The sequence below is a fragment of the Vitis riparia genome, chromosome 4 (assembly GCF_004353265.1).
Source record: "Vitis riparia cultivar Riparia Gloire de Montpellier isolate 1030 chromosome 4, EGFV_Vit.rip_1.0, whole genome shotgun sequence".
NCBI classification, from domain to species: Eukaryota; Viridiplantae; Streptophyta; class Magnoliopsida; order Vitales; family Vitaceae; genus Vitis; species Vitis riparia.
Window position 1 is genome coordinate 14,413,801 of NC_048434.1, and position 20,569 is coordinate 14,434,369.

General features: G+C 36.9%; 1 protein-coding gene across 2 annotated transcripts in view; it reads right to left on the bottom strand.

Annotated features, from left to right (window-relative positions):
* Positions 1–20,569, bottom strand: part of LOC117912323 (protein ILITYHIA) — an 87,347-nt gene that overhangs the window by 20,070 nt on the left and 46,708 nt on the right. For both annotated transcript variants that reach the window (XM_034826876.1, XM_034826875.1), the window contains 12 exons: positions 12,433–12,597; positions 12,185–12,361; positions 7,279–7,401; positions 7,018–7,098; positions 6,819–6,935; positions 4,905–5,077; positions 2,674–2,751; positions 2,444–2,591; positions 708–830; positions 548–604; positions 357–467; positions 73–264 (listed from right to left, as the gene is read on the bottom strand). In XM_034826876.1, coding sequence (XP_034682767.1) covers positions 73–264; positions 357–467; positions 548–604; positions 708–830; positions 2,444–2,591; positions 2,674–2,751; positions 4,905–5,077; positions 6,819–6,935; positions 7,018–7,098; positions 7,279–7,401; positions 12,185–12,361; positions 12,433–12,597 — 1,545 coding nt within the window. The remainder of the gene's footprint in view (positions 1–72; positions 265–356; positions 468–547; positions 605–707; positions 831–2,443; positions 2,592–2,673; positions 2,752–4,904; positions 5,078–6,818; positions 6,936–7,017; positions 7,099–7,278; positions 7,402–12,184; positions 12,362–12,432; positions 12,598–20,569) is intronic.

A 20,569-nucleotide genomic window follows, 5' to 3' on the forward strand; every position in this document is an offset into this window, starting at 1 on the left:
GTAGAAACAAAGAAAATGAGAAAAGGTTTATATTGTTTTAGAAGGTTAAAGAATATCGTTCCAGGAAGGTACTTTTTTCACTTCAGGGAGGAGCAAGCCTATATAAGGAATCATGTCCTTTGGTTCCGTCACTAGTGAACACATATTTCCAACTATTTGAGCAGCCTTCTTTTTAGTCTCAGCACTCCTCTCCCTAAGCCCTCTATGGACTATTGGTACCAAAAGTGCAAGTGAAGGAGCATCAATTGAATTAACAAAAGTTGTCTGCAATAGATAAGAATGTATTTAGAGCAGTAAAGAAGAAGAACAAATATAAAACTGGTTGAAAAGTTCAAAATTACATCCATGAACCTTACTTGCAGGAGAATATCAAGGGAGTATTTGGTATAGTCATTAGGGTCAGTAAGACCCATTAGAAGAGTAGGGACAAGAGCCGAAATTTCTGGATTCTTGATCACACTCCCAACCTAAAAATGCAAAAGGAAAACAATAAAAAACAAGAATACTGAGCAAAGAAAATCATAGTACTTCTAACAAAAATTATCACCTGCTGAAGAGCCATTTGGCCTGCTGACTGAACTTTGGGATGGGTGTCTGTTAATACCTGTGATTGTGGTAATAATTAAAAAAATTTAAGATAGTATTATATTTCGATAGGAGGAAAACTATCAATTAAAAGATGGACTCATGTTTGTGCTGGGATAAACCTCAGTCAGTTTTGGCACAATCTTAGGAAGGCACTGTGAAAGTTGCTGAGGAGCACAGTAAGCCATAGCACCAAGCAGTTGTACACTACTTTGCTTTGTTCTCCAAGCTTTATCTTCAAGGCCCTGAGAAAATCATGTATTTAAAAAAATATATATATATCATGAAGGTGCATGTGCAGGGCTTATAAGATGATGAATTCCTGCTCTAGATCTGAACTTAAGAGGTAAAATGATCAATAAGAGGTAAAACATCATTAGAAACGAAAAGGGAATAAAAGGTAGAATGATAATATAATCCTCTTGAGATATGCAGCTACAAGTGATCATCTCACTAGTAAATTAAATATATAATACAAGCAAATGCACCAAAACAAAACAAAACATATAAAGATGTTCTTCACACTTGTGGAACAAATTTCCCTATTTTGTCTTTCAATTTTCTAGGATTAAGATATACACATTATTCTGCTCCACATGAAAAAAGTATTTTCCAAATTATTTGGGCCAAGTTACACCTACATCACCATTCCTCCATATCTAGCAAATTAACCAAAAGCAACATAAATAATTTATATAAATAAGCAACATAAAATACAGAAATAATATGTAGGATGTTTCCCCGTATCAACCATTGATATGTCTGAAACTTGTTGACAATATATTCGTGTCAATCTATGGCTGTGCCAGATTCTTCTTAGGATACTTACAAGAGAACTCACCCTTATCAATTCTAATGCACACAAGAACAAGTGAATAATGCCATTTTGTTAAGGAATCTAATTTAAAATTATTAGCTCCTTCACCATTTTATTCTCCTGGTGCCCATAGAAACTTTGCACATGTTTGATGGACTTGCAACTTAAAATGCTCTTAAACAGTGACTTTCAAATTTTTTGATATCTTTTCCAATGATGCTTCTTTAACTCAAACTAGGATACCAATAAAATAGATATCCTTGTCAAGTTTTATGCATTACATTACAAAAATTATATAACATAAAATAGAATCATAATAACACTATAATATTATGGTAACCAAAAATATTTGTTACATAACTAGATCATATAAACAATTCTTTTTGATATCTTTATTTTCAATTACCAACAAATCTTGACCATACAATTTTACCTATATGAAGTTGTATTTGCATAACTCAAAAATATTAAATGGTACATGGATTTTTATTTTTATTTTTTAATAATTCATGCAATTTGTATAAGCATATCTCAAACAGCACACCAATTGGATGTTTTTCTCAACTTCCATGTAAAACTATATATTTGCAATTTACTAGCACCAAATCAGTCCTGATATTTTAGTTTTTATTAGGTTAATTGTAGCCAATCCCTGTGCATGTAAATTATGTGTTTATTACTAGTAACAATCGGTACAAAATATCCATATACCCTTCATACTGATTGCTATCTGAAATGGACCTAGCATATTTTCATTTCCATATGATTACTTTCCAATTACCAGTTTATCTTTCTTTGACAGTGTTCTAATCACATTAGAGCTTAAATTGTTATAGGCATAACTTCTGTCCTAATTTCTCCACTTTATATGTCTATTATATAAATAGGAGGGAAGCATAGGACAAAAATCTGTATTACTAAGACATAGAATACAGTGGAGCATAGTGACTAGAATATTTTGACATAAACAACGATTGTCAATTGTGAGAAGTGAAAAATTATGAAGAGCACTACAAAAAATAAATCATACAAAATAAGCACCTTCAGAAGTGATGGAAGAACAAGCTTCACACCCTGAGCACTAAGTTGAGACATCATTGCACGAGCAGCACATTCAGCACCGTCACGAACAGCAACAACTTGATCGGAAAAAGAAACCAAAAGCAACGGTAACATTTGAATTACATACCTGGATGAAATGTAGGGGAAATAGTCATGATAAAATCCATATAGAGAAATCAATATTTTGAGTACAAGAAACATCTACATACGGTTCAAACAATCTCCCAAGCTTCTCACAAAGGCACTCAAATCCTAGTAAAGCTCCTTCACGACACTTTGCAGAATTCCTGTAATATAGATCCAAATTCAAGAATAGATAGGAGTTATTTCCCCTTGAGCAAAACATGATCAATGAAGGTGAACAACAGATGCAGCCTCCTATATTACAGATCAATGCCAATAAATAAAAGTGAGAGTTTTAATTGCGTATTAACAAAGAAAACTCACTCCTACTACTAAAGGTGGACAATACAGATATTCCACTACACTAAGTGACACTAAAATTAAACTTAATTCCATCACCACATTAGATACTTAAAGATTAAGGGTTCAAATATTCACAATTCCACATACTTTTAACTAAAGAATTAACAGAGCAATATGAAGGAAAAGACAATTAAATGTATCTTTTTAAGGGTGTAAATCTAGTAATGGTGCATGCAAGGAGACACCTAAAAGAAGGTAAGAAGTAGTAATACAAGCTCAGACCAGCAAAAGAACCAGAAAGACCTTCCCCACAAGACACATGAAGCCAAAATTTTGGTTCCAGCCTATTGTTCATTGAAATAGTAGTGAATTCAACAAAATCACCCCATCCTTCCCCAATTGGACGGAGGCCATACTTATGTACCCTACCCTACCTGGTGCACCACTACCCCAAATTTATCCTTAATCTGGTGTCTCCACAATTTATCCCTTATAACTGAAATGTCCATAACCACTTACCTAGCAAAGCCTTATTCAGAATTAGAGAGTTTCCGATTACCAAGCCCCCTTCTTAAGTATCAACTATCAACCACTTAACAAGACATTACTTCTTAATATCATCACCCCACACCAGAGAAAGTCTAATTAAAGCTTTCCTAAATGGTTGCAAACAAAAACCAGGATAACAAGTGAGGATATAAAGTAGAATCGTAAACTGGATAAAGTACTTCGAACAAAAGTAAGCCTATCCCTTTAGATAAGAATTACCTCTTCTGAAAACAAAGTCCCTACTCAAAACATTCCCTCACCTAGATCAAATGTAGATTAAAACAAAGCACTCACAAATAATGCCAAGTTGGTAGGTGGTGCTGAGTCACTCTACAATAAAGAAATGCTGCCACTACCTCCACATTCTCAATAAACTGTTCTGAAATCACCTCCCTATTGTCCAAATTGTCTCTAAAACACAATAAAGCTTCAAACACAACAGCACACATCTAAGATACAACAACTACTCTATTCACATTATATATCATCCCCATGATAAACCACCCATAACTCTCTTGTCTGCATTTGAAATATTCAGAGCTCTAAGATCCCAAGTGCATAGAGAACTTTGGAAAAACCAATATGGGAAAGGACAAAAGGGAATATGCAAGCGAGGTGGTCCAAGTTAAAAGGATAAAAACATACATGTGTATTAGACTAGTCAAACCCATCAACAAGAGAATGTGTAAGCTAAAAATCCAATCCAACTGCAAATTCTTGGCTGCAACATTCTGTAGTTTTCCACATGGGGTTCACCTAATCCAACAGCTACTGGTTATCTAAAGTCAACACATATGTACTAGTTTTACATTTGCCAAATAAGTTAGGCTGAACTTTATATTATCCAAAGTGGTACTCTGAAATTCCATCCTTTCTGGGGCCACATCGAAGGACTTGCAGAACTATAGCAGGTGATTTTCTCTGATCAGGGAAAATCATACACACACACACACACACATATATATAGAGAGAGAGAGAGAAGGAGAAGAAGAAGACCATGATTTGGTTCCTTGATCACCAAGAGCTTTCGGCCAAGTGCTACAAGATATCAGTTTCCACAGAGTATGTCGTTCAAGGAAGAAAATCAAAACCAAGCTGGGTGAGAGGCAAATGGCTTGACAAAACTTATATATTTTGTGGAGAATAAAAATGGCTGAAAATGCTTTGTTTAAATATCTCAGTCTAATGTGTGACATGTTACACACTTGCATTTGGTATCAGTAGTGCTGCCATTTTTGTTTAATGGTCAAATGCATTCAAATGTAGCACTCAAAGGAACACCTTATGATAATATTTCATATCATTTGTTCATCACAGGCATCTTAAGATTCTTTTCTTTAACTATATTTTTAATTCTAGAATTATTTGTGAAAACTGACCCACATCTCATCAAGATTTTATATACTGACGTCTCCCATATGCATGCTCAGAAAAAAGGTTGCTAAAACAGCAATGGAAAACAAACCTATCTGCAAGACCTTCTCGTAGTACAGTTGCAATACCAAGCTTCTTCAGGGAAGAAATTCCAAATCCTTTAACAACCCCAGCAAGTCCAAATGCCGCTCCACGGCGCTCACCATATTTATCACTCTTCATTAGTTGATCCAACAGTCTTGAGACAAGTGCTGGAGCATCTTCCTAGTTTAAGAAAATATATGAAAACAAAACAGGAGGAAAAATATCAGTTTTCAACTTCATGAAGACTAAAGTCAAGAAACAATAATATCAAGGGAGATAAAATTAAACATGATACTGTTGCCACTTCTATCTAGAGAACAATATGATAGACAAATACTAGAGAATAGTAAATGAAGAAAAAATAGCAAATGATAGTTTTTTTAATCCAAAAAAATGACAGGAAAATCTCACAAGGCCTTTAGAGGCACCTCCTTGAGCTTTGTATTGCTAAATTAGCAGCTTGTATGCAAGTCAAGGAGGTTGGTCCAAAAGACCTCACAAGTATGGTTAACGCCAATTAAAGGAGTAGTTAAACTGAATTTTGATGGATGTGCTTGAGGCACCCTAGGCAACTTGGGATTGGTGGTGTCATTAGAGATCATTGAGGTTCAGTAATCAAGGCATACTCTAAACCTCTAATAAAAATAAATAAATAAAATAAAAAAATAAAAAAAGGCATTATCTAAACCTACAGGAGATGATTTTTGCTATTGAAGCGAAGGTTGTAGAGCTTCTAGAGGGTCTTGTACAAGCAAAAGTTTTGGGCTTGTTCAATCTTATGGTGGAGGGAGATTCTGCCATTGCGATCTCATTAGTGGCTAAAAAGAAAAGAGGTTCATGGAGACTCAATGGGTGGCTGCACTAAATATTCCACATTTTTACAGAGTTGGGATCTAATCAGGTGGCAAATAGGCTAGCTAAGTGAGGGGCAAAGCAATTAGTATCTTTTGTTGGAGATTATGTGCCTCCTTGAGTCTATCTAATGCTTGTTTCAAAAGTTGCTTCACTTTTTGTGATTTCTCTCATTTGTTTAGTATAATATGGGTCCATGTAGAGGGATCAATTCCATTGTCTTGATCTAAATTTGTACATTGTGGAAGGATGTCTCCACCTTCTCGATCTTTTAATTAATCGAAAAGATCTATTGGGTTTCTGATCCAAAAAAAAAAAAAAAGGAAAAGAAAAAAAAATGACAGGAAAAGAAGACAAGATTAGCAAAAAGGAGAAAAGAAAAAAGAGCAGAGAAATAGATCAACTCTCAGCTCTCTCCAAGATTAAATAAAAATAATACAAAACACTGATATTTTGATAATCACAAAATAGAATACAATTGTGGCTATGTCAAGAAAAAAATACTTAAAAAATTAGAGGTTAAGGAAAAATTATCCTGAGATGGACAAGGATAAGAAACTATGATAATATTAAAGCTTAATGTAGAGGCAGGGCAGCTCCCAATGCTAATAAGACCCAAAAATTAACTTTAGGTTGCTTTGAGGCAAAGAAGAAAGCAAGATAGCAGCATAGCCACCTACCTACTGAAATCATAACCACAACTATTTTATATAGCATTTATTCCCTTGTTAGAAACCCACTCCAAACAAATGCCCAATAAAGTTTCAGACCATTTGTTGGCAGTTCTAATTCATATTAGACACCAGAAACCATGTCAATGTCCTTGTTAACGAGAAATTACTGACCCAGAAAACAGAAGTCATGAGATGAGGCTAACCATGAAGCAAGGGCAGAAGTAACTACACATACCAAGTAGTGACTAATGAAATTTAAGTTGATTTTTTCTTTTCATTAGGAAGTCACAAATTTGAGAGAATATCATGTTTTCAAATAACATTGACCTTTGCAGAAACAAAAAAATAAAAAATAAAAATGGATAACATCTAAAATCCTTTCTCTTGTAACATACTTGCTTTGATTGCATCAATGGAGATAGGCATGTTGAGACTGCCCGTTGAACTGCTTCTGATGGAGTGTTCAACACATCCAACAACTTCTCTACAACAGCATGAACTTTAGGATCATCCTGTTCAAAATATAGATATTAAGGTTAAACTAGAATGCCAGAATGATGCCAAATTATTCCGAACAGGACAATAAACTTATACCTTTGCTAAGTGTTTAGCCAAAGCTCCAGTGAAAATAACTACACCTTCACGCACCAAATCATATTTTTCTTCATCAGATGTCTGGGCAAAAGAAAACAAATAAATGAAAACATCCAGGAAGCTTTGCGATGTTGCCATATTAGGAATGTGCATTCCTTCCATTTAGGATTGAGACATCAATGAATATTTAATCAAAGAGAAAGAAAGACCTCCAGTAATTATTTAGAGTCAAAGAACTTTTTGCTTAAAATGGATACTGACCTTTTTGTTTAAGTAGTTCTCAAAGATTGGAAATAACAAGGACACATTATCTCTTCCATGCTTATCAATAATCAGAATTCCAGCATTAATCATTCTTCCTCGAACATCTGCATTTGGATCAGCCTGCAATATCAAATGCATTGACAAATTAGTACCAATGTTTCTAATCTCATCAAATTCTTGAATTACTCAACAGTGCATATTAAATTCAACCATGCTTCTAGGATCTAGGCTCTTTTTATCTCAAAGGAAATAGAATTATGAGGGAAACAATAAAGTTAGAGTTAATATGATGGCACGCTATCATTATATCCAGCGATGCATAAGGTTGATGAAAAGGCTATAACCAGCAAATTCTTCAGAACAACATCCTAAAAAAATAAAAAAGATAATTATAGAAAAAGATATACGCCTTTCTTTCTTTCTTTCTTTTTATTTTTTAAAGGCCCTGAGTGTTGCTAAGGTGGGAAGACACACAGAGAGAGATCTTGCTGTCAAAAGTTCATCAGTTCAACGAGTTTTAAACTCCAAAGTTTTTTTCCCCCTTCTTTTTTTCCTTTTTAATAGGCAAAATAGGGACAGGTATGTTAGTAAAGGCACCTAACAGAAAAAGGGTGTGGTAATCACTAAAATTCTCTGTGAAGAGGGATTAAGACATGCTTAGGTTGCAAAGTTTAGTGATTGAGCACCTCATATAAGCATAAAAAATCTAGCTAGAACCACTACAATGATAAAATTGGTCTTTCCTAAAGTTCTACTTAATGATGGCATTTTATCAAGGTCAGGAGCAATGGTTTAAGTATGGAGAAGTTGGAGAGAAAACAGGAAGAATGGAGTGGGGATGTGTATCTCTCAAGCAAATTCTTCCTCTGCTCTAGCAGATCACCACTATAAGGACTGAGGTTGATGCACCATAATCTGCATGAGCAGATTTCTTGATCACACAAGTGAAATCACACAACATAGACTGAGATTTGGGGCCTTCATCCTGCTCATGCAACTATCCAAAGCACGCCAGCAGGTTTTGCAGCACAAGACTGAGCGCCACACAGGGATGATCGGATTGAGCTGAGGCTCCTTCTGCATGCACAAAATTACACATGGAGACACCCTTTTTCCTTGGTCATGGATATTGTCACAGCTCCATCCAGGCCATCCACATGTCCCAAAGAGGGTTGAGGCTTGGAAGGGTATAGACAGGCAGAATAAAGGCAGACCTTCAGCTGCTTCTTCTCTTGAGTGGTTGCTCTTCACTCAATCATTATCTTCTCCTTCTACTCTGTTTTCAGGTCAATTCTAGGTTGTGTGCAAGGTTATTTTTCTCCAGCTCCTCTATAAAAAAAAACTAGATTTTCATAGCTAGGGCTTACAGTGAGGCTGTGGGTCATACAAAGGATGAGAGATTATATAGCTGAATTGTGAGAATTCTATTAAGGAATTCTACTCAGTTTATTTTGCATATTTTCCTTTCCTTTGCTTCATTGATGTAATATTTTCCTCTTAGATGATGTCTTTTTTTTTTATTGGACCTCTTAGATGATGTCTTGAATGCTTGGATTTTGATTTTGATGTACTAAATTGAGCTAAAAGGTTAAGATAGAATCATAGAGTGTTGAATTCGTTCTTGTTGAAAATTCAGAATCATATTGAAATATCTTCCAATTAAACCCACTCATTATTTGGTAGAGGATTAATTGAGCCTTAGTCAAATATGTCTCAATCCTTTAGGTGAGCTATATCTAATAATCATGAAACCTTGGGTATTCCCCTTCATTGAACTCTTTTATTTTAATTCCTCTTAGACTTCTTAGCTTACAATCTCTAAATTTCCCAAATTTCCTTCATCTTCTTCTTTCCTTCCCTACTTTGATCACTTTCTTTTCCCCTAAATCCCTGTAGAGATGATACCCAACTCAATGGGAATATTTCTCCAACACTCCAGTGCTTAGAGAAGACATTGCAACCGTGTTATAGGGTGCAATCCAAATACAAAATAATGTACACAAACAGCACAAAGGAAATGATAAAAGAAACAAACAACTACATTCCTTGACCAAGTTAACACACACCCAAGCTATACACAAAATATCACAGAGAAAGATTAGCTATTTCCAACTCCACCAGATTATAACACTGCATCATAGCTTCCTGCCTGGCTCACTAGTCAGACCTGCGTGTAATTGCTCTAGTTCAGTCGCCAAAGCTTTCTGTCTGCACAGCAAAGCATGTACATATAGAAAGTTTTACTTCTGTAGGCACAGTTCTACTAACACTCTTTCAAGATGATCCAAAATAAACACAAAAGGGTTATCCGCCACATCACCTTGCGCTTGGCAGCCAGGCAAAACATCTCTAACCAAACTAGTTAGGACCCAAGGCCATAAAAAGACAATAAATATCAAAGATCATAAGCCAGAAACCCTCTTATGATGAATGATTATATGATCTGCTGATTCAAAATCTTGTTTACAGAAGCACCACCAACCAAGCAATGCCTACACTCTGTCCTCATAAACAGATTGGTTGTAATAATACTCCCCAAGCTACTTGGAACCCATCTCAGCTAAAAATGCTCCTATCTCAGCTATCCTTGGCACCTCTCCCTTTTTTTCTTGGAACCTAAATTTCCTTCATAACCTCACTGATTTAGAGATTGAGGACCTCGAAAGACTCATCTCCTCTCTCTCTTGTGCATACTTGTCTCCATCTACCCTAGATATAAGAGTTTGGTCTTATCATCTTTAGGCTTTCTCTTGATAAAGTCTTTCCTCTTAGCCTTATCCGATTTACCAAATCCATTTCCTTTGCATCCAACTAAATTTCTTTGGAAATCTAAAACTCCATCTAAGATCAAGGCCTTTGCCTGACTGTTGCATTTTGTGCATGGAGAGTGCAAAGAAGGTTGATCATCTCTTTCTACACTGTCCGCTGACTTTAGGGCTGTGACATAGATTATTCAATCCAGTCAATTTGGATTGGGTTCTGCCAAGGCATATATGTGGCATATTTAATATCTCTCATAGGGGTTTAGGGAGTGTCAGGAGAGGCAATGCCCTTTGGCAAATAGCTTCTCACTTTTATTTGGATCTTGCAGTGGAAACAAAATGGTAGGATTTTTTTGGACCGGTGGAAAACTTCAGAAACTATATAGGACCTAAGTCATATCTATTCCTCTTTTTGGGCATCCTGCACCATTCTTTTTAAAGGTATTCCTCTCAATGTTATTCAACTTGAGTGAAACTTGGCATGTATAGCAAAAGGGTGTGATTAGTAGGAGAGAAACATTTTGGTTGGACATGTGATCAACCCTATGGAGTTTTGAGTTGCTTTTTGAATATTCCCATGTGTTGTAGATGTCTCCTGGGTATAGTGGAGGTGTTTAGTCTTATACTTTTTTTTATCAGTTCCAGTATTTTGGGGAGGACTCTTTATCCTTCTCTTATACTTATTACCATATTTAATACATATGCTGTTTCTGATAAAGAAAAAAAAAATTACTCCCCAAGCTCCTTACCGCATCATAAAAGAAAAAAGAAAAAATAACTTTTTAGGTACCCAGGGATTAAAAACCAACTTAGCAGGAAAGGTGGAAGGATCGCCACAATTAAAGACTTGTAGTAGGATCTGAACAAAGGATCCCTCCCTAAAATGCTGCCAAACCAACCTGTTTTTGGCATCAGTACAAACAGAAAGGGTTCAACAATCGCAGAAGAGATTTCACCAAAGTCAATTACTAATATAAGTCTTTCCTTCTAAAGAAAGGATCCAAGAAACACCATTCTAATGATTGAACACTCAAAGTCTCTTTCTGGGCTGCTAGATTGAACAATACCTGGAACCAAAATTTGAGAGGACTCTGAAGTCTGACCTCACAAACAATCATTCTAGGACTTGGTTGAGAGACTGTTTCCAATAGAAAAACATGTTCTCAAGAAAAATTCATCTCCACCATTGTTAATTGCTCTCCACAAGCTTGAGCCATAAGCTTCCCTATCCTCTCCATAACACCAACCACTCCAATTCTCCATATTTTCACAATCAACTTCCTCTAAAATTGATCCTGCCCTACTGCAAATCTAACAGCCCATTTCAAAGTTAAGCCATTTAGAGAAGCTTAAGGCTTCCGATACCTAAACACCCAGAAATATTTCCTAAAAAGCCTCTGTGCCATCTCAGTGAAACTTTCTAACTGACCCTCCCCCACGAAAGGAAATTTAAAATCCACTCCAATCTGCTCCTTATCTCTGAGGATTATGGTTCACTATAAAACCATTTCTCCAATCTACTTTTCAGTATTAACATAGACTGACAGGAAACTAAAACCCATTGACATGATGACATCCATTCCTCAAAATCTTTTTTATCAGAAAAAAACTCATTTCATAAGAAGTACAAGGAAGAATGGGACATCCTATTCCTACAAATATATATCCAAGGTCTGATAAAAAGAGAGAAAAAACGCTAGACGGGCATACAGCCACAAAACATGAGAAAAACCAAAACAAAGATCATAAAAGCAACATGACTAAGGACCTGTGAACTCCCAACATAAACCTCCAAACTAGAAGCACACATTTAGCCAAAGAATCTACAGCCGGTTAGAGGAGTGCTGAATCCACAAAAGACCGACCCAACTCTGTTGACAAATGAAATATCCTCCAAAATGTCAAATGCAACATCCAAGTATCTCTCTTTTCATGAGATTCCTAAGAAATAACTGTGGCTGAAACACCATCCCTCTGGGAAACAATTAAACCAAAAAAACTGCCAAGGTCAAGCCTTCCAACAGTGGTAAAATCATTTCTACTCCAAACTAAAATATTCATCTGGTTCAACATAGCAGAGTCTACAAAATGATAAAGCATCATTAACAAAGTTCTAATAAGAAAAATAAAGCAAATCTTACCAGTGCCCGTGATATCAAGAATGTCATTACGACAGGAAGGTCTTTGGTCCTTAGTACATCAGCTGCAGAATGTAAGGCCAATGCTATTCCTTGTCTGCCTATCCAACTAGCATCAACATTGTCCTCACCAAAACCAACATCACGGATATATAAAGAAAAAAGAGTTGAAAGGGTTTCCTGAAAATATTACCAAACCATAAGAAACCACACCAGACAGTCTACAGGAGAAAACTGAAAAGCACACTAACCTGTATAGTATCTGGATACTCATCTAAAGCGGCAGCTAATGCCTCCCCAGCAGCCAAGCGAACATTATAGTTGATATGGGAAAGTGCTTTGAAAAGTCCAGAATAATCAGTCCCAAAGACATACCCACAGCGGTCCCATATATCCTCTGCCAATTCTGCAACCGACTGAAAATAGCAGGAACATTATGACAACAAAGTGACTGACTTCTTAAAATAAACATTGGAGTTCGATAAAATGACATTAATTACATACAGAAACAGAAAAAGCAAAACCATTTCATATAATGAAATAAAAATGAATCTAAAGAGGATATTCTTTTTATAAGAAACAAAAAAAATGAAATAGAAGTCTAAAAAAGATAGATACAAGGAGATGGATGAGCAGTTCATGTCAGGTAGCATAGATCATATCTAAGCATAGTAACCCAAAGGAAAACCACAAGCAGCTATTTGAGAACTTAGTTTCACTAATACCAACAATAGGGTGTGAACCTAGCAACACCGAGAGTTGGTCCTTATGTGATGGGAAACAATATTCGCCAAAAATAGTTTAGGAATTTTAGTTGGAATCCTTCTTTTTATTCTTTTTTTTTTTTTTTTTTTTTTAAAGAATTGATTTTAATAGTTTATTTTTTAATCAAATTCCTATTTTTGTAGTTTTTAATTTGATTAGGAAAAGGAGCCATTCCTATTAGGATATATTCTTAGTCTTACTAGGAAAAGTAGCTTTGTGTGTCTATATAAACATATACAGTTGTCAATTTTGTATTCCTATTAGGATATAGTTTTAGCCTTTATTAGGAAAAGTGGCTTTGTAAGTCTATATAAACCTACATAGTTTCAATCTCAATTAATTTTTTTGATCGGCAATAAAAATCTTGTATATATACTGAAAAAGAAAATGGTATACCAAAGAACACAGGATGTATACAACAGATTCAAAATGGCAAGGCCACAAAGGAGAGAACACAAAAACAACTCTCTTTGATTAAAATAAAATAAAAAGAAAATAAAATTACTCTCAACAAGATCCTAGCCAATTTAAAAATCAATAAAAAGCATTGAACCTTTTTTAATGTACATCTCAACTCATGCTAAAAGAGTAATTAGGAACAAACACTTTAGCTTATGATCAAACAACCCATTTTCAAACGCCCTTTGGTTTCTTTCCTTTCAACTTATCCAAAAAATGCATAGAAGAGTGGCTCTCCAAACCTTATTCCATTTTGTCCTAACAAAAGAGTCATGCCAACTTTAAAGAGCACCCAAACTATGTCAAAAAGAGAGAACAACTGCCATAGAACTCTTGACTTGACACAATGAAGAAGAATATAATCAATTGATTCCTCTTCAATTTTACAAAGAAAACATCTATTTTCCAACGACCACCCTTTTCTTTGGAGTTAATCAAACATCAATACTTTCCCTCAACAAGCTTCCCAAACAAAAAAACTCGCTTTGGATGGAACTCATGAATTCCAAATAATGCTCAATGGGAAAGGAATTGGCCTCACCGTCTCTAAGACAAAGTACGGGGATTTAATAGAAAAAAATCCCATTCTTTGACACCTTCAAAATCACCCTATCATTTTCTTCCCTCCTCATCGCCTTATCTTGCAATCTTGAGAAAAATGTTTCAACAATACTTAGCCCCCAATCGTTTAAGCGTTTAGAAAAACACGGATTCGAATTTAAGTGTTTAGAGAAATACGAATTCCAATGATACCTATTTCATCCCATAAATCCACTACCTAAGCATCTTTGGACGATGTTAAAGCATACAAGGAGGGAAAGAACTCACATAAAGGCTCCTGCCCAAACCATCTACCTTCCAACACTTCACCTTTCATACATCCCATTTCAAAAGAAGCCCTACCATTGAAGAGGTCTCACCCCTTCCTAATAACTTTCCATACTCCAACCCTATACCTATCTCTCATTTCACAAAAATACGAACCCCCTTCTTCTTTCCCTTACTTCCCTTCTATGACATGTCTTCAATTTCGATTAATAGAATGTACCAAGAATTTAGTGGCTATTTTGTTTCTTAAAGGTGTGATTGCCAAGGATCTAAGTGTATCCTTTCTTTTCACCCAAGTGTGATTGCTTAGGAAGCCCTAGGTGTGATTGCTTGAGAACCTTGATATGATTGCCAAGGATTTGTCCTTTCTTTCCTTTTTTTTATTTTATTATTTCATTTCTTTGACTTCTCATCTAAATTTACAACAAACAAAACCTTCTTTAGTGCTGGAAATCTAAAGATCCTACATCAGTTTTGTATCAAAGCCTATGGACAACATTATGACATCTCGAAGAGGTTGGAATTTTAGGAAGAAATTGAATGATCAACTAATTGACAAAAGCCATGTTACAGCACTATGACTATGACACCCTCAAGGCTAATGGTTCTTATAGGTTCTCTAATATGCAGTAAGTTATTGTTGCTAACCCTTTTATTAACCACTAACAGAGCAAACATCCTGACCTTTGATGGAATTTTGGACCTCCAACTCAAGTTTGCTTGAGGAAATAAGGAGATATATTTAATCTAAGATTAACCAAAAAGAAAGATTTCAACAAGAATATACTTGACATAGTAAGGTCCAACACCTCTTGTTGGAACTTCTTAAGAAATATCTGACTTTGGATTTCCTTGGGATTTTCTCTATAAAATTTTTGAGGTGCCATATAACAATTCTAAAGCTCACTTCTGTCCAATAATTTTCATAAAGTTTCCTTACAAGTTGTCAAAAGTCTCTTTCCTCTTCAATATAATGATCTACTTATACGAAGATAAATGCCTAATCTCTAAGGCAGTTTTCCCTTATAAGAATAAACCCAAGAGATTCTTAGGTGGTTCAATAAATGTTCAACCCTTGTCAAGTAGAAATGAGATAAAAGTAACATGGGACACATTTCACAAGCTGATCCGCTCCTAGACTCCACTCAAAAGATCGAAGAAGGTAGAGGCTGACTTTGATTATGAGATGAGACAAGCAACTAGTTTAAGCATCCCCATGCCACCAAACCAAGACCATCAAGGATCCCACCTTCAGATGAGACAGAAATGCTGTAGCAAACCAACTAAGAAAATCAGCATCAAGTGCTCTATCATGTTTAGACTTCTTAGACCAAGTTGTAGATCCAAGACGGTGTTTAGAAGCAAGGTGCATAAAGATAGGGAGGTTGTTAGCCAAATTTCAGATATTGTGCCCAATGGGCTCCATTTCATTTCATTCCCAGCAGGCACTGTTTCAACAATTTTTTTTTGATAGGAAACGACAAAGAGATATATTGATAAAAATAAAAAGTACAAGAGAAGGATGAGGAATCCTCCCACCAAAGAAAAACTAAACAGCAAGAATACGAAAATAAGAAGCTACAAAGTAAAAACAAACAAACTCTCTAGGTTAGACCATCCCGTTGGAGCTACACAGTGCTAGCCAATCTATTTGTAACACATTAAGGGGAATGCCCTTAAAAACCATGGAACAAAAAACCCAAAGAGAAGCAAGGAAGTGAATGAAATCCCAAAGATTCTCAGAATTCCTTGTTTTATCCTCAAATATCCTTGCATTTCTTTCCCGTCACACAACCTAAATTAAAGCAATGCACGCAAATTGCCACAGAACTATCCCTCTCTTGGATAATCCAAAACCTTTATAATTGATGGTCATCATGTCAAAGATGCTTCTCGGGGGAACCTAATCCATCTTGGCTAACTGAAATAGTCTGTGCCACAACCCCATCGACAAAAAACAATGTAGGAAAAGATGATCTACTGATTCTTCATACTTCATACACAACTTACAAATGTCAGGACTAAGAGCTTTGTAGGGTCTTCTCAATTGTAGCAAGTCATTAGTGTTTACCTTCTTGTGTGTTACTAACTAGACAAAGGACTTGACTTTAAAAGGAACTTGAGAATTCCATATAAACTTAGTAGGAAAAACTAGAGAAGAATCGGAAAGGTGGAACAAGGTTAGAAAAAAAGACTTCTATAAAAAGCCCTAAAGAAGATAAAGACTAAGATCTCGCATCTGAAATCGATGGGGATAAATGCAAACAATCAAGTGACCGCATGAGGCTTTTTAAATCTTCTATCTCAGAATCGGAAAGGTTACGACGAAATTAAAGTTCCAAGAGAAGGGACGAGCAGAACCGAGAATTGAAGATATAGGTATATTTTTATCCGTGACTACTCTAAATAGTCTTGGATATTGGAAACCCAAAGGTTGGTCCCCCCACCACAAGTCTTCCCAACCGAATTCTTTCCCCATCTCCTACCACAAACCGAGTATACTTGGAAAAATCCTGAAAGACTTGTACAATAGCCTTCCAAGGACAATATGTGACCATCTGACTATAGTGTTGGCATCCCAACCATTGGAATGTGTCCCATAAATGCTTAAAATGACCTGATGCCACAGAGCTGAACTCTCCCTAAGGTACCTCCACAACCATTTCCCTAAGAGAGCGAGATTCCTTAAAGAAATCTTCCCAAATCCCAAACCCCCTTTTACTTTCGGATTGCAAACTACATCCCAACTAACAAGATGATCTCTTTTACCTTCCCCAACCCTTGACAATAGGAAATCCCTTTGCAATTTCTCAATTTTTGCAGCCACTGAAGCGGGAATCTTAAACAAGGATAGAAAGTAGCTAGGAATGTGGGAAAGGCATGAATGGATAAGAGTTATCCTACCTCCAAAAGATAAGTAAGTCTTTTGTCACCCATCTAATTTCCATGAGATTCTCTCAATCACTGGATCCCAAAATCCACAAGCCTTTGGATTCCCTCCCAGAGGAAGACCCGGGTAGAGTATACGCCAATCAGAAGCCTTACAATTAAGCAACTCAGCCAACCTAGAAAGATGATTCTGATCAAGGTTGATGCCAAAAAGATTACTCTTGTCAAGATTAACCTTAAGCCCAGAAATATGCTCAAACGCTAACAATAGAGTCTTGAGAGTTTGCAGATCTTCCGCACAAGTGTTAGAAAAGAAAATGGTATCATATGCGAATTGAAAATGGGACACCCTTGTTCTATTCCTGCCTACCCTGAAACCCTCCAACAAACTTCTTTCCTCTGCTCTCAACAACATCTTACTCAACACATTTGCGACGATAGTAAACAAAAAAGGGGATAGAGGATCGATCACCTTGTCTTAATCCTCTAGTTGCCTTGACCCACCCTTTAGTGTTTCCATTCACTTGAACTGCATAAGAGACCATAGACAAACAACCTCTCATCCAGGTCCTCCATCTAGGACTAAACCCCTTATTCTCCTACACATGATCCAAAAAAATCCCAACTCACATGGTCGTAAGCCTTTTCAAAATCTATTTTGAAGACAACTCCTTCCTCTCCTGAGCATCTTTCTCATCGACTATCTCATTGGCTATACGAACTGCGTCCAAAATTTGTCTCCCTTGAACAAAAGCACCTTGAGTAGAATGGATAGTTTCATGTAGTACCCCTCTTAATTGCCCAGATAGAACTTTGACTATTATCTTATAGAGACAAGTGATCAAGCTAATAGGTCTAAAGTCTGAAATTTTCTTTGTCAGGCTTTTTTTGGGCAAAAGAACAATGAAGGAGACATTAGTGCTTTGATTGATAATCCCACTTCTGTGAAACTCTGCGAACACCCTCACTAAATCCTCCTTGATCACATCCCAACGATCTTGAAACACTACAATAGTAAAACCATCAAGCCTCGGCGCCTTATCCCTATCTAACTAAGAAATGGCTTTAAAAATCTCTCTTCAGTAAAAGGGGAATCCAACCTAGAAGCACTCTCTTCTGAGAGAGGGGACCAATCTAAGCCTTCTACTCTCCAGGAGTCCTTAAGTAGAGCTTTTCAAAATAAAGTAAAATCTCCTATGTGATGCTCTCAGAATTATTCAACACTAAACCGCTTTCGTTATTGAAAAACTTGATGAATTTCCTATTTCGTCTGCCATTAGCCACTGTGAAAAAACTTTGAATTGCAATCCCCTTCTTTAACCCATTTCACCCTAGCTTTTTGTCTCTAATGAATTTCTTCCCTCAAAATTAATTCTTTTAGCTCCCCTTTTCTTAAAGCTCTTTGAGCTGAAAGTTCAAAAGTGAGAACCCCTTCTTGCTTAACGGCATCAATGTTAGCTATTTCATTCAGGATGCTTTTTTTCCTTTCGTTTAGCTCTCCAAAAGAATCCTTATTCCAACCTTTCAATTTGGCCTTAACAAATTGTAACTTCCTCATGAACTTGTGACCTTCCCAACCATTTCCTTGAAAACTTCTCCACCAAGTATTGAAGCACTCTTTGAAACTAGGATGTTGCAACCACATATTCTCAAACCTAAAAGGTGTTGGGCCCCACTTGAAAGGATTGATATCCAAAACTATCGGCCAATGATCCGATGTCCATCTAGGAAGAACTTCTTGATGGCTTTGAGGTAAGAGATGCTCCCACTCATTTGAGTAAAGAAACCGATCCAATCTCTTACACACAGGTGACTCTTGCGTGTTTGACCAAGTGAATGGGGCGTTTCGTAAAGGGGGGTCAAGTAATTCACAGTCTCTTATAAAAACCATCAAAGTCCCTCATGTTAGAAGTTAAACTAGAGCCTCCCAATTTTTCTGAACTTCTTATAACATTAAAATCACCGCCCACACACCATAAAGGAAAAAAAAAGATCAAAAATGTCTAAAAGCTCCTCCCAGAAATCCTTCCTAAGTAAGGGACTATTTAGGCCAAAAACTGCGAACAACCACAAGGGTCCGCAACCATCCAACACAAACTTGACTGAGACAGAAAATGAGTCTATTACCACCTCCTCACTGCACAGTTTTTTAGAGTCCCAAATAATCAAAATCCCACCTAAAGCCCCGCTCGCCGAAAGAGCAGCCCACTCCTTATTTCTAACCATCCAAACACTACCAACAAACCTTCTGTCACACACCTCCCTTTTTGTTTTTTGAATCATCATAAAACATTCGGATTCCCTAGCCTCAAAAATTCTTTTACCACCCTTCGGTTTTTCCTAGATCCCAAACCCTTGATATTCCAACTAATGATTTTCATGGATAAACCTCGCTGACCTTAAACCTCCATCCAATTCCAACAGGTCTCAAATACCTGTGGAGAATCTGTTCTTCCGCCTAGAATACACCTTAATATCCAGAGAACTTAAGACCTCACAAACTTTAGCCATTTTCCTGGGGGAAAGGCCTTCTATTTGGAACTCGCCCAACGGGAAGAACTCAGCTTCACCCTAGCTAACTGTAACTGGGTTAGAGGCCTCATTAAGCATGTTGGGCAAAGTCTTAAGGGGGTTAAAACCCTCAGGCATTTGGCTTAGATAAGCTAATTGGGACTCCACAACATCTAGTTTAGGATTGCCAACAGACACTTGACAAAAAGCACCATCGTCGTCTTTTTTGGAAAAAATTCAGAACTAACTCGAATTTTCATAGGAAAATGAGACTGAAAGACTAAAGTGGGAAGAACGGGAACAGAAGGACTCAGAGGTGGAAGTGCCAAGCCAAAGGGAGGGGGAAAAGTTGACAAAGATGACTGAGAATGTGAAGACGAAGATACCTCCAAGTTTTCCGCTACCAACATTTCACAAGTCCCCACAAAGTTGAGCCCTTTTCTCTGATTACTGGATTAGAAGGAAAAACCGTGACTGATGAACCACGATGATCAAAACCCACGCGGCCCCTATAGCCAGCTCTGTCTTCAACGTTAGAAGATTTGCACAAAACCACGTCTCCTCTTGACGACGAAGCCCCTTCCCCTGAACACCTCTTTCGAAACCCATACGATCGACAACAAGTGAGTGGACACACACTGAATCCTCATTCCATCTGTGCTCCCGCTCTGAAAGCAACTACCTTTGGATGAGCTTCACAATCTGACGATGGCTTCTCCTGCGTTAGAGGCTCGCTTCGGCTTCAAAACCCTTGTCGGCAACCAGAACTTGGAGGAAAAAAAGTAGTCCACAGCTTCTTTGAACCAAACTTCATCGCGGAGCCCCTCGGCTGAGCATCAGGGACCTCTGAGACCCCTTTCCCTTTGTAGAGAAGACTTCTCTTCGTAAAGAGCCCTTCTCAAAAATGGGCTTCTTTCCTCCTGTTTCTTGGCCCAA